The sequence below is a fragment of the Eurypyga helias genome, unplaced genomic scaffold, assembly GCF_000690775.1.
Source record: "Eurypyga helias isolate BGI_N326 unplaced genomic scaffold, ASM69077v1 scaffold33726, whole genome shotgun sequence".
NCBI classification, from domain to species: domain Eukaryota; kingdom Metazoa; phylum Chordata; class Aves; order Eurypygiformes; family Eurypygidae; genus Eurypyga; species Eurypyga helias.
In genome coordinates this window covers 67,830-81,957 of record NW_010256635.1, presented here as the reverse complement: position 1 = coordinate 81,957, position 14,128 = coordinate 67,830, and the positions used below count along the sequence as shown (strand labels likewise).

Genomic DNA, 14,128 nt, shown 5'->3' with positions numbered 1-14,128 from the left:
GGGTTCTTCCAGGGGGCGAAGGGCGCCCGAGGGACGGTCAGCGCCTGGGCCGACACCGCCCAGGCAACCCCGGGGAGCACTGGCCCTCTTGGCCGCCTTGCTCGTGTTCCCACTGGAGCGTTTCACCCGGGAAGCAGGGTGCAGTCCCACCCTCCGGGTTCCCGGCCCTCTGCAGAGGGGCTCTGAGCCACTCTTGTGCGGACCCCGAGTAGCTGAGGACTGCGCTTTTGTCCCTGCCGGGCCCCCCCGAGACAGCCTCTCCAGGCTGTGAGCAGCAAGGAGAAGTGCCCCGGGGCCATTGCCCCACGGGTGGGGCTGGGGAGGGGGATAGGAGACCCTGGGCACGCTGCTCCAAGCAGTGGGATTCATCCCCGGAACATCACCGGGTGCCAGGCTCCGCGGCTGGTCAGCGGTTGGTTCCCATCACTGGCTTCATCTTCCCTCGGCAATTAGTTGTGAGTAACCGGTAACGTCACCCAACAGCTGAAGTTTTTGGTGAGGTTTGCCTGACATTCAGGAAAATACGTCTGGTGGAACACGGCCTAATTCTTGTCAGGCTATTTCGTAAAAAAAAAAAAAAAAGGCCGTTTTTCCAAAAGTGAAGATTTCCGTGTTGGCTCAGGGGAGAGAATTAAGGCGTTGGGTTTCCAAGCCCTACACTGAGCCTGCTCAGGCAGTGAGTGTGATGGGAAATGTGGCTTGATGTTGCTCTAATTTGAAAATAAATGTTTTTGATGAGTTTAATAAATTCAAAAGAAACGTTTCTCTTCCCACATCAAGTGTTTAATTTGTGAAAGTGTTGATGTTTCTGAGTATGTTTTCTCAGGAAGTGAATTGTCAGAAGACCTTGATTTGGGACTAGCCATGGTGTCATGTAGTGACAGGACAAGGGGTAATGAGGTTAAATTGAAAGTGGGGAGGTTCAGATTGTGCATCAGGAAGAAGTTCTTCACGGAGGGGGTGGTGAGGCACTGGAACAGGTTGCCCAGAGAAGTTGTGGATGCCCCATCCCTGGAAGGGTTCAAGGCCAGGCTGGATGAGGCTTGGAGCAAGCTGGTCTAGTGGAAGGTGTCCCTGCCCATGGCAGGGGGGGTGGAACTAGATGGGCTTTAAGGTCCCTTCCAACCCAAAGCATTCTATGACTCTATGATCTCCTACCTAATTGGAAGTCAGTGTAGGTAAGGCAGGGTTTGCTCAATCCTTTTGCAAACTTTTAGTTGCCATTTGCCAAAGGTTTGCGCAGCATGCGGAAGTCTAGAGGCCCTTCCTATATGAAACATCAGGATGCTACTGGGATATAAATACTAAGTTATATGGTGTAATTCTGCCCCTACAATAAAAATCACAGATAACGTTCCTTCTTTGGGGTTCTACTTTACTGTGCTGATATCACTTAAGGCTTATAACCCCTCCCAGCAGGACTCTCTCGCTGCTAGTGGCGTTAGGTACTGCACAGAAACCTACTTCTCACTCTTCCCATGCTAAAAAACTTGTACAATATTAAAATATGCCATGACCATAAATAGAGCTGTGCCAATACAAGACAGCTCTGTAATGTAAATAAATACATCCTAAAAAAAACTTGAGCAATTACTGCGTTGAAGCATGTACCCGATAGGCTAAGAGTCAGCACAGCCTAGAAATGCAGGTGATCTTTGGTGTCATAAAGTGCCTTCGTTAGGAGGAGGGACGGCTGCCTGCACAGCTGGTGTGCAGAAGTCATAGAATCATAGAATGGTTTGGGTTGGAAGGGACCTTAAAGATCATCTAGTTCTAACCCCCCTGACATGGGCAGTCACAGCTGCCAGGCCAAATCCTCCCTCAGGCATGACACAAGCGGTGCCATTGATCTAATGGAACTTGTTTGTGTGAATTACAGTTACCGGGCTTGGTTCTAGGCAGAAAAAATAAATGTAAATTATTTTCAGAAAATAACACCCAAGATTTCTCCCTACTGCTTTTTAAGCAGGAAAGTTTATTCTGAGTGCTTCAGAAGAGGGAAAAGCTAGTTTCTGGAGCTATTTGCAGGATTTTGCAATGTACATGTTGTTCCAGTGTCCCTGTTTAATAATTTCTTAAGCCTATCTCTACGATAGCACTTCATGTATTTTCCTAAATCGATGAAACACGATAGAAATACCAGCTGTCCCATTCGCGTATCTGTACGAAACAACTGATCCATGACGGCGTATTAATCAATATCAGAAGCATACATGTAATGTTTTCCAAGTCTAACACCATATTGATGAGCTTTTACCAGGGAGGGGTCCGAGTTTAAGCCATGACTAATTCTGGCTCCAGGGAATGTGTGATTTCAGCGCAGTTCTATCTTTTGCTCAGCAAAAAAGTCCAGACTATATGGCTGGAGTTAGGACAGCCACTCAAACTAACTACCCCAACGATTTGTGAAGTGACTTCTTGTTGTTTCAGGTAGTCGGGAATCTGCTTTTGTACATGCCATCTCCTCCGCTGGCGTTGTTTTTGCCATCACCAGGGCGTGTAGCCAAGGGGAGCTGAAATCCTGCTCCTGCGATCCCAAGAAGAAGGGCTCCGCCAAGGACAGCAAGGGCCATTTTGACTGGGGTGGCTGCAGTGATAACATTGACTACGGCGTTAAATTTGCCAGAGCCTTCGTGGATGCCAAGGAACGGAAAGGGAAAGATGCAAGAGCACTGATGAACCTTCACAACAACAGGGCTGGAAGGAAGGTGGGTGTCCGTCCAACAGACACCTGGAGGTGCTCTCGGTGAGCTCCCGCAGGTCTGGGGCAGGTAATGTTTGGCCCGTGCTGACGGGTCTCAGCGGTTAGGAAGAAGCATGGGGTGAGCAGGAGCCTGAGATGCTGTTTCTGTCTCCCTTGGCAGTTCAGCATGGTGATCTCGAAACAGACCAAGAGCAACTGCTTAACAGTGCTCTTCTCAGTGGCTCCTTGTGTGGGAAGTTAAGCCTGAGCCCAAGTCATTGCAGGATCAGTTTGGATGGAGGTTTTCTTTTGAGCCTAATCCTTATATATGGAAGAGGTCTACTTTTGGTTCATGTAGAATAGCAATCCCCAAGGGAGGCTGAAGACCACACTGAGGAACAGTCTTGACTGTTAAAGAACAAATTCAAAATAGTATTGGAGGGGAAAAAAAAAATCCTGTCCATTCCTGTATGTGTGTGGTAAACCTAAACACAAAATGGGCAGAGATAAAATCTAATTACTTCATTCTTTAAGAAAATAAATCCAAAATACATGTTCCTCCAAAAGGCACTGGCCTTGGGGTATGGTGTGCTCTGAACCAACCCCTTTTCTAAACATTGTATGAAAATACTATTCCTGAGTTTCAACAAAGAATCGTTATTTTTTTACTGTAGGTGAGTAGAAGGAGTAGTTGCTGGGTATATTGCCCACTGCTGGTGCAAGGGCTGAATACATGCACTAACATTTTGTGGTGGTTGCTATAAATAGTAAGAACAGTGCAAAAAACTGGAATACACTGTTTTGTTACTCAAAACGTTCAAAATTTTCTGCATCCACGACATCTGAGTTAATACAGAAATACATCTTTTTAGTCCTAGACCAAACACTTCTAAAATGATTTGCAGAGACTACTTATTTCTTGTCTTTGGTTTTCATTAACTTATGTTCAGTAGGAAGTAAATTGTTCATATTCTGATCTTTTGTATTAAGAAGTTCCCTTTATAAACCGTAGAACTGTTTTATATTAACGAGCCCTTATTAGAAGAAAAGATCCAGCTTTAATGAATTGTACTGCAAATAAATGATTTTTCTGGCAAATATTTCTCCTTCAACATCTTTCCTCCACCTGTTTATTACCAGCAGGTGTAACTAATATGCAGTACAGACAGATGAGGCTGTTCAGATCAGTGATATGCATCTGCAGTACTAGCTGTAGTCTACAACACAAGTAAAGACTCTATAGGGGTGAATTAGCTCTGTGCTGAGAAGTACTTTCTGTAATAATTGAGTGTTTTAGTGAGTTTAAAAAAACACCTATGCCAAACAATAAGACTCTATTGGTGAGCAGGTAGGTGTTTTAGCAAAAGATCAAGAGACTTTACTAAATGTGTTAGATTAAAAATAATCACCACATTCTGACATGCCCTAGGGCCTGCTTTGCAGACAGTGATGCTGTGTGTATCTGCAGTGCAATAGCGCAGGTTTAGCTTTGCAGGGGTCTTGCTACCTCAGCCTGCCCACAAGCCTGGCATTCGGATCTGGGTAGGACCAGCTGGGTCCTTGGCCTTTTCTCACCTCCCAGAGGGGTGTTGATAGGTTTCTTTTAAAACTAGACTGTTCAGTTTTATTAATTCAAAAATACATAGAGTGAATATTATAATACCCCCATATACAAAACAATATGCTGCCTGTCAGTATAGGAACATCATTTACAAATAAATCCTGCATTCCTGTGTGCTGCTAAACGGATTTCTACTCGGATAATTAAAACCAAGCATCTGCTTAAATCCGTTTTGTGATAGTACCATTGGCAACGAAGTGGGGCTGAGGGAATGCCAGTGATTTCTCTGAAGTAGTCATATCATTTACAAGTTGGAAGGAAAATCACCAGTACTTTGGTTTTATAACACACTCGCTTTATTACAAAGTGCTTGACTGAAAAATGCCACCCCACTGCGCATCAGTCTCGCTTCTCATCGTGGGGCTTTACTCTCTTCCACCTTCCTCCCATGATGTTGTTCCTCTTGGACAAAGTCTAAAATGTTCATATTTCATGAACCCTTAAAGCATAATATTTATAGATCAAATATCTGTATCTTCAGAATTAGAGATGAATTATTTATTGTATACAAACCCATTTATTGTTCTCCAGCATCATACAGATAGCTTTGATGTCTGGGATGAAGCTGAAAAGGGCTTTAATGCTATCCAGACATAAAATTAATGAAGAAGGTGATAACGATCCTGTTCCAAAATGTTTGTTAAAAGCTTCATAAGCATTTAAAAAATACCATATTTTGAAATTTTGCATAGATCTGATGCCTAGCCCAGGTAGAATGCTTTGCACAGCTTCTGTAAAATCATTTAAATATGAAATGCCTATGAATTTCTGGGCAAAATTTGAAACACTCTTCAGGGCCAAGTGCAACTTTGTGAAGGTGAGCAGGAGGGCGTCAGCATGGCGATGCTTCAGGTGGAACAATGGGGCGAGGGGGTACCTTTGCCTACCAAAGGGGCTAAGTGATTCTGCCCATTTCCCAGATGGTTTGCTCCTGTCCCGTCCATGTCCTAGCGCTATGGGCCATCTCCATCCTCGGGATGAGTGGCAGGAGGCGGGAAGGTAAGCCCACCAGCCCGAGGATTGTGTGGACGGTTGAGTCAAGCAACCAGAGAAGCCCAACCATGGGGGGGATGACTTGATGCTACCAGTGGGTGTCACTACAGACCGCGCTTTGGAGACCCACTGCATGCCTGGCATTGCCGGATGGCTTGGAAAAGGGCTGAGAAGCATAAATTACAGTTTGTTTTACCTGTGTGTATTTTACTGCGTTTCTAAACAGGCCGTGAAGCGGTTTTTGAAACAGGAGTGCAAATGTCACGGTGTGAGTGGATCATGCACTCTAAGGACCTGTTGGCTGGCCATGGCAGACTTTAGGAAAACAGGAGATTATCTGTGGAAGAAATACAATGGAGCCATTCAGGTGGTCATGAATCAAGATGGCACGGGTTTCACTGTGGCTAATAAGAGATTTAAGAAGCCAACTAAGAATGACCTGGTATACTTTGAAAGCTCTCCAGACTACTGTATCAGGGACAGGGATGTAGGTAAGCCTCTATCGTTACACGTGAATGGTTTTATTTCAGACATTTGTACTTTGAAGGTCAAAAATGATCATCGTTGAGTATGTGTTTATATATATATATAAATCTAGGCATGTAACCAGCAGGAAACAGGCAGGAAGATGTTTTAGAAGGACAGCTCTGTACCAGAACAATAGCTCCTCAATGTCCCTAGATATATGACAGCCAGTTCTACCGTGATTCAACAGTTTCTTCCAGAAGCTATGGACCCCGGAGATGCTGCAAGGCAAAAGCTGATTTAGGATGAGTTTGAGTTATGCTCTGGAGGCAGGTCCATACTGTACACAGCCACATACATACTGGTATCACACAGCTCACCCCACAGCTGCCAGATGTAACTACAGCAGCCCCAAGCCTCTCAATGCCCCTACAATACCACCTCCTCTTGCACTGCCTCTCCTCAATGTTGTTATGCTACTGCTGCAGGCTCCCCAGAGATCAGTGTCCTCCTCTACCTGCACGTTCCCTGCAGCTCACTGTGTGGCCCCCCTGGTTGTAGACACAGCCCTCCACACCGGTAATGTCGGCGCTATGGCACCTTGGTGCAAACCACCCTTGCACCAGAGGGTGCAGCTGCTGGTAACGTGATGCAAGGCAGTGGCAGAACGTGGAGGTGGGTGGAAGGACAGAGGTCGGTGTGGCACAGCACGCTGCGTCGAGCGACAGGGCCCTTTGTTCCTCTTTACGAGAGAGTGTTGGCTTTGTCCAAGATAACCATTACCTTTTCTGAAAAGTCCTGCCAGCCCCAGTGGGAAGAGGTAAAGTCTCAGGGCTGCTATTAATGCTGAATTTTTCTGCTTCCAGAGATTTCAATAGGGACATACTTAACAGTGTTGCAGGATTCAAGGCATTGCCAAGCACCAGGAATCCTGCTAACGGTCCTTGACCCGTGTATAGTATTTCCTGATGTGGCAATTAAAAACTAGCAACTAGAAAACCAGAAATTTGGAAAAGAGAGCCAGACTGAGTAATGTATGAAAGATGATGTGGAACTAATTAATAGGTTGTATAACGTACCAGATTGCACCCGGTATGTCATATCCATAAGTATCTGGATAGCAACTCCTTTTGGCACCGCTGCGTATTTACAATCCAAGTTTGCTTGGAATAAGCATTGCAAAACAACTGTACTTAAATAAGAACAATATGTGAAATCCTGGTCATGTACTATTGACTTCAGTGAACCCAGAGTTTCATCCAGTACGCTGATGTTGTTTGTACAGTGTTTCCGGTTAGTTGAGTAGTCAAGGTAATTGTAAATGTTATTTACGGCTTTTGCAGGTGGTGCTTATTACCTGCACAAGCACATGTTGCACCTTGAGTAGTGACCGATGCTGTGAAGTCTAGTACTTTAATCCAGGTGAATAAATGAGGGTATCATGGCATTGTGCAGAGACTAACATTGCAGGCTAGGATTTATTCAGTGAAGTTGCCTCCTTCATTGTAAAACCCCATGATTTCTTTCCCCTAAAAAAGAGATCCTGTACACGACCCACTTCTATGTCAAAAAGCCATTTAATAATCTCTGTGTACTAAGCCTAATCAGCTCTGTCAGTCTCGTTATTGTGGAGGAGAGTGGGCACTCTTCGCCGTGGCGTATTACGCATGCTTGCCTGACGCTGTCAAGCCCACCCAGGGATGGCAGAGTCTGACACATGCTTTGGCTCAGCTCGAGACAAGGCTGTGGATGAGGCAGTGCCCCTTTGCTGCCCAGAATTCGGAGAATGAGGCTGTTTGGAGGAGCACATTTTTGGCAAGCAGCAGTAAACCTACAAGGTGGTGCGGGATGCCCTGCTGCCTGCGTGGAGCAAAGAGAGAATCAGGTTCATCTGGCTTTGAGAAGGGGTAATTTCAGCAGCTGAGCAGCATTTTTAATTTATTACCTTTGGTTCGCCCTGTTGAGCACTCCTGAGTGTCAGCCCTGTTCCATGACCGGAAATGAGATTTTTGGAAGTCAGAGCTTGGAAATAGGTGGGGAGCATTTCAGCGTCAGCTAAATCTAATACCGCAGCGTGTTAGTATGTCCTTGAATACAGTTCTGCCTTTCATTCTCTGGGGAATTCATGTGATTTAGTGCTTCAGAAAAGAAAATAATTAGTATATCTGGAGATTGGTTAGTAATGGGATGGAACGAAGGCTTCCCAGAGCAAATCTTACGGAGCGTCACGACTTGACCAGGAGACAGCTTCGCAAACTGTGACACAACCAAGCCAGTGTCCTCTGTGGCTTGGGTGTGCGAGTAGATGAAAGATGCTCAGGGGTTGTACCACCAGCAGCCCATCCAAAAAACCACACAGCTCATCTTCTGCCATCGGAGCTTTCAGTGCTGGCTCTTCTCTCTGGTGGTGGGCAGGCACTGGAGGGTGCTGGGGCAGAATACACCCCACTGGCTCTGGTAGGCGGTCTGGGGGAGGCAGCTGGACATACAATCATGGATCACCCCTACAATGTGAAAAATGGGGCACTGTTATTTTTTTCCTGGAAGGAAGAGTCATAGCTTTTGGGAGAGATAGGATGTGTGGAAATCATAAAAGCAACTCGGTGGCAAGAGAACGTAATAACCCGACCACCTCTTGTCTAGCATTAAGATTTCATGACTTTTAGAAAAGGACCGAAGGCAGATATTTCAGAAGTATTCAGAGTTCACTTAACTCTGCTCGCATGGATGCTGAAGGGATTTTTACTCACAATTTTGCACTCATAATTTGATCACAACAGAGGTAGGACATCCCAGAGGGCTTTTGAAAATCTTGCCACGAACTTACACATTTTGCCACACTTTGCATGGTCTTCCCTTTATTATCATAACTTTCCAGCTCCCCAAACCAACACAAGCATAGCCAGGACTGCACAGGGAGAGAATGAAAGAGCTGTGAATAAACGGAGGCTGCCTCAGGATGAAATGTTGGAGCAGCCGCAGCACAGGCATCACCAGCTTTCAAGCTGTTCTTTATGAACAACAAATTAAAAGCCGTGTAATGGCTTATTGCCAAAAAAACCATTTTACAACAGGTTTATTAAAAACAATCTGGTACAGAGCAACCAAAAAACTTGGGCAGTGCTTGAGTGAAGCCTCTTCCTGCAGGGACACCCCCACCCAAGTGTGTAGAGCAAGCGGAGTTCAGCTACGCGTGTTGAGGCGGCGCATTTGGAGCGGAGCGGTTGTCTCCCCAGGGTGAAGGTGACGGGCAAGGTAAAGGAGAGTGTTGGTGAGCGTGTTGACTGTTCGCAACTTCTGCTAGCAACGAGGCTTCAGCTGGGTGAAGGTGGTGGTGGAGCAAAGTGGCAGACCGTGTCTGCAGGCAGATGGTCTCGGGCTGCTGCAGGACCTGCTCCAACTCCCTGTGCTTCAAGTCATCCGCAGGTTTCTCCCCACGCTCACGCGGTCACGGTTTGGGCACTGCCAAAGCCAGACTCGCTGCTTCTGCCTGTGCATAGGGTGTGGGTTGTGTACCCGGATTGTGGTGGCTGTCTCCTGTTTTCCCAGCAGGCAGACGGGGTGCTCTGGCAGTGTCTCAAGACCATCCACACCCGGTGGAAAGCACTGGGGAGAGGCACGTGCAGGGCTGGTGGCAGCCCCGTGGAGCTGCACGTTGGGTGACAAACCGCCCACCCAGGTTGATTTGCTTGGGTCCTTCACTGGATTACTTTAACGTTTACTTCTCTTGCTGCCCCATGTAAGCCATTTGCTGCGTTTCTGAGCTGAATGAGGCCAAGTCCAGAGTGAAAGAGAAGTGTGAAACTAAAGAACAGCCATGAAGTATCAGTGTTGGGCAAGATGTGGGGTTACTTGAGGTGTGTAACCCATGGAGGGGAACCAGTCTTGAGCCGAGGTTAGCTGCACACAGGCAGTCCCTGCGCAACTTCTTGGCTCGTATCTCCCAGCTTACGCATTGGAAGCATGCTGGGTGCAGTCCCAGCCCCGTGCAAGCTGACGGTGGAGCTAGGGAAGACTTCCATCGGGGCAGCTCTCCTCCGAGCGCCATCCAGCCGGGGAGCAGCGCAGTCACCCCAAGAGCATCTGGGAACTGGGAGGTTATGGCAGCTCTCCCTGGCTGTGGAAATTAGAATGGGACTCTAAACTGAATCTGGAGAAGCTGTTTTTATCAGCATGTTGCCATCTCTTTATTGCTGGCCTGGGAAATCCCACCCTTCCAGACAGGGCTGCTCCTGTGCACACTGCCTGTTCTCTCCTGCTGTACCAGGGTGTTGTACGTAGGTTCCACATGAATCTTTCTCCATTTAAAAAGCAGCTTCAGAGCTACTTTTCTGTAAATAGTTCCTTTCCCCCCCCAACGCTTGCGTGGAAACTGGTTTATTGTTGTTGGGGATTTCACTGTTGGTTATTTTTTTAGGTAAAAGTCAAATAATGAACTTTATTGCTTGAAGCCAGATTTTTAATTGATAGAAGGGAAATCTCACAGTAAAAAGGAATTAATAACATTTTAGTGCTTCAGAAACGTGAAAAAATATTTTTCAACTTCCCATATGTTTTGCTGAAGAAAGAACCGTGCAAACCAGGAAGAAAGGGTTTGATGCATGGGCCACAAAGCTGGCAGCACGAAAAGCTGTGGATGTTCTGGCAGGTATAATGCTGCGTGTCGGCTTGGCAATGCCAACATGTGAAGTAACAACACGAAAGCCTTTCACAAGTCAGAACATACTCCTGCCTCTTAAGGGATGAGGAGGTGCGATACAGGTAGCAAGCAAAGATCAGAAAACAGCCTCATTTTGTGCAGTGTGTCCTGCTGCCGTCACTGCCTGGGGACCCGGGTGCCCCAGGAGCACACCAACTTGCGGGGCTGCTCGCCGCTGGTTACTGCTTGTTTTCTTTCTCAAGAGAGAAGCCGCAGAGACGCTGAAGACGGTGTTTGAACTTTTACGGAACGTTGGTTTTGCTCAGAAACTGAGCCTTTATGTGAGCCCGTTTTCTCTTTTGTCCGTTCTGTGGATAATTTAGTCTCCTCTCCCGGTGGGGCGGTGAATGTTGACGTGGGCAGTGTCTGATGCTGTGGCTCCTGACTATCGGTTAGTGGCTGAAACCATTTTTAAGTCGGTGGTGAGACTCCTGTTGCAACCGGCGGGTGTATCCCACCTGGATTCTCCTTTGCTGCTGTGTGATTTCCCCAAACATCTGGAAATGAGAACTTTGGAGTTGGAAACATACCTGTGCTGCAGCTGAGGAATGCAGTCAGACCTTCCTGGGGCGGCTCCTGCACCTCATCACTGCTGGGTGTGATGCCCCGTGCCTGGCCCCAGGCAGAGGGGGACGTGGGGACTTCCTCCACCCCCAGCAGCCAGGCAGCATGGCCCTGCTCCGCTCCCAGTTGGGAAGTGAGGCGAGCCAAGGAGCGGCTTTGCCAAATGACGCCCGGCTGGCTGCCGCGGGACGGTGGCACAGCGAAGGCGAGTGTCCAGCTCATGTCACATGCACACAGAGAGCAAAGCACCAGGTGGTTTGAAACCTACCCCAAGCTGTGGTTGTTGGACATTGTTGTCCCAGATGCCCCCACGTCCTGTGGCTCACTGGAAGTGGGATCTGGGAGAGGCCTTTTGGCATCGCTGTTTTGCCCATTGTGCAGGTTGCCCTGGTGTCGCTGGCCTTGCAGGGAGAGCAAGGCGGGGGGCTTGTGAGGGGTGGTGTGTGCCCATGTGGGCTCTTGCTGGTGGTTCCTCTCCTCCTCCTCTCTGGGACCCTTTGCACTGGGATTCAGGTGCCAGCCCTGGCTGTGGGGACAGGAGACTGGGAGTTGCTGCCGGTTCCCTGGTGCAGAACATGCCCGATGCAAGACGCCACTGATTGTTACATCCATCCACGTGCAGGGCTCTGCAGAGACCCACTTTAACGTGCAGTTCAGCTGCCTCCCCAGGGATGCTGCACGGAGTGCTGGGCCATGGGCAGTGAGCAGGCTTGGACCCTGAGGAGATACGGGGTTTAGGCTGCAGGAGCCCATCGCTGGCTCCATTCAGCATGTGTTCTCCCTGTGCTTTTCCCCCTCTGGGGGCCTCAGCAGGTCTCCCCTTGGTCAGCACTGCAGCGCTGTTGAGGCTCAGGACCTCGAAGCCAGGGTCTTCGCTGTCAGCAGGCAGCCAGGGTGGCTATGGGCACCCGCAGATCCTGGGGGTAGGTGGCCACACAACTCCCTTCTGCTCTGCCCCAGCCATTTGGTATTGAAGCTTTCCAGGCATCTAATTCTACCCAATGAGTAGTTAAATATGTAAATGTAGGAATATCAGCTGTGAGAGAGAGGGTGAGATGCCTTCTAGGGACCGAAACACTCGATGCGTGCAACAGATGCGTGTGCATTGTGAAGTGCTTCAGTGCAGCAGCGCTGGTACCTACAGCCATACGTACACCACAGGGGGAAAATACCCCAAAAACCTAGAATTTATGCAGCTTAGATTTTTAATAATTACAGGCTAATACACCTTCATTTCTACTAATTAATATTGGTTTGCTCTCCTAGCTCATGCAAATTTGAATAAATGTCTGCATGTAACTTTTTCTTTAAAAAGGTAAACGGTTCATGTTTGCAGCTGTGAATACACTTTGTGTCTCCGGTTACTTCAGTCACGGCAGTTGATATTTAGGAAATCCCATTTTGGCCAAGAACAAAAAAGAAAGGAGGTTCATCTCATGGATGAAAGGTTCATCTCATGGATGTACCTGAAATTGATTTATAGTAGCAATGCATAAGAAATTACATAAAGCAATGAGCATTCATGAGGTTTCCTGATGGATATTAATAACGTGTCAACAGCTGTGGGATAGATCCAAGAGTGAACCCCCTAGGATAAGTTTGTATTAGACGAGCAGCAGCTCCCATGTGGTGCAGTAGCTGTTCGGGCTAAGTCATGCCTTAAAGAGGCATTTTGTGCACCGTGGAGGTGGGCAGAGGCATTTCGGCCGCTCCAGAGGGATTGTAAGGACCTGAAAAGGTGTGATATGCTTCCCTACCCCTCCTTCTGTCCCCAGAAGGCTGTAATTCAGTTTGTTCTCATCTCTGTTGAGAGAGAGAGAAGAAGAACCCTTGGTACTTACCCCGCAGAGATGAGAGGTGCCACAGAGCCACCACCCTTCAGCTGCCACCTGAGCTGGTGGACATGGGGGTCGTGGGTGGACGCAGTGGCGATGCCGAGTGCTTGGGGTGCTTCTCCAAAGGCTTAACCCACTAGCAGCACGGTTCCCTGCCCATCGGGCTGGGTAGCTGCCCACTGGAGAGGAGGGAGGTGCTACGGAAAGATGGAGCAAAGTACGATGATACTAACAGAATCGGGCAGAGCCTTGAGTATTTAGTCCATTTTACTTCTCATCTCCAAAGTTGATTTCCAGGATAAATTTGAGAGCAATTTTGCCTTATTATAGGCATTTCTTTGGCTTGATATTGAATCCCAGGTGATGTGATGTTGAAGGATTAAATGCATTGCAAATTATGCTCCTATACCTATTTTGATATGCTTTCTGTCCGTCCTTAAAATCCCGCTCCTGACCTTTCCTGCGTTTCTTTCGCAGGATCCCTCGGGACGGCCGGTCGGGTCTGTAACCAAACCTCGCGCGGCATGGACAGCTGTGAAGTGATGTGCTGCGGGAGAGGCTACGACACCTCCCGCGTCAGCAGGATGACAAAATGCGAGTGCAAGTTCCACTGGTGCTGTGCTGTGCGCTGCCAGGACTGCCTGGAGGTGGTAGACGTTCACACCTGCAAAGCGCCAAAGAGCGCTGGCTGGATCTCCCGGACATGATGTACAGGTTACTGATGCTGGAGGACCACAGCCTTTGCCGTTCCTGGTCCGTGCCAGAGGACCACAGGTCCTTCCTGGTCTGTGCAGGGACTGCGTCCGAGGTCTTCTCTGCTTTTGTGCCAGTTTTGCCTTTGTCTTCCATTGCACAGAAGCTGCTGAATATTAACCCAAGCTCTGCAGCATTACCTTCCCATTTCTGCGTGTTGCTGTGGAGTTGTGTGTGCATAAACTGATGCAGCTCTGGAAGGATGTATGCCTGCCGGGACTCTTCCAACCCACGTGCAACTCTCCTCCTGGCAACTCATTCCAGCCGTCAGGAACACCACAGAGACAGGGCATTTCGTACAAGACCCCCCACGCCAGCTGCATGGGCTGAGCTTGTTCAGGCATCTTCCATGGGATCTTGTGCTGCCCCTGTCGTGCCCTGGACACCGATGTGCTCAGGAGTTTGAGCAACAGTCAGTGATTCCTCCAGGAGAGAAAATTTGAGGCCAGGCGCGGTGAAAGGCTTTACCAGGGGTTGTTTGTCCATCTCGGTGGGCTCGCGTTTGTGGCGAGGGC

General features: G+C 48.2%; 1 protein-coding gene across 1 annotated transcript; it reads left to right on the top strand.

Annotated features, from left to right (window-relative positions):
- Window positions 1–2,417: 2,417 nt before the first annotated feature.
- WNT2 (wingless-type MMTV integration site family member 2) lies at window positions 2,418–13,623 on the top strand (the record flags this gene model as incomplete). The annotated part of the gene is made up of 3 exons (XM_010153735.1): window positions 2,418–2,708; window positions 5,524–5,788; window positions 13,338–13,623. Coding segments are annotated over 3 exons (786 nt in total), but the record flags the coding sequence as incomplete, so codon positions are not given.
- Window positions 13,624–14,128: the final 505 nt, after the last annotated feature.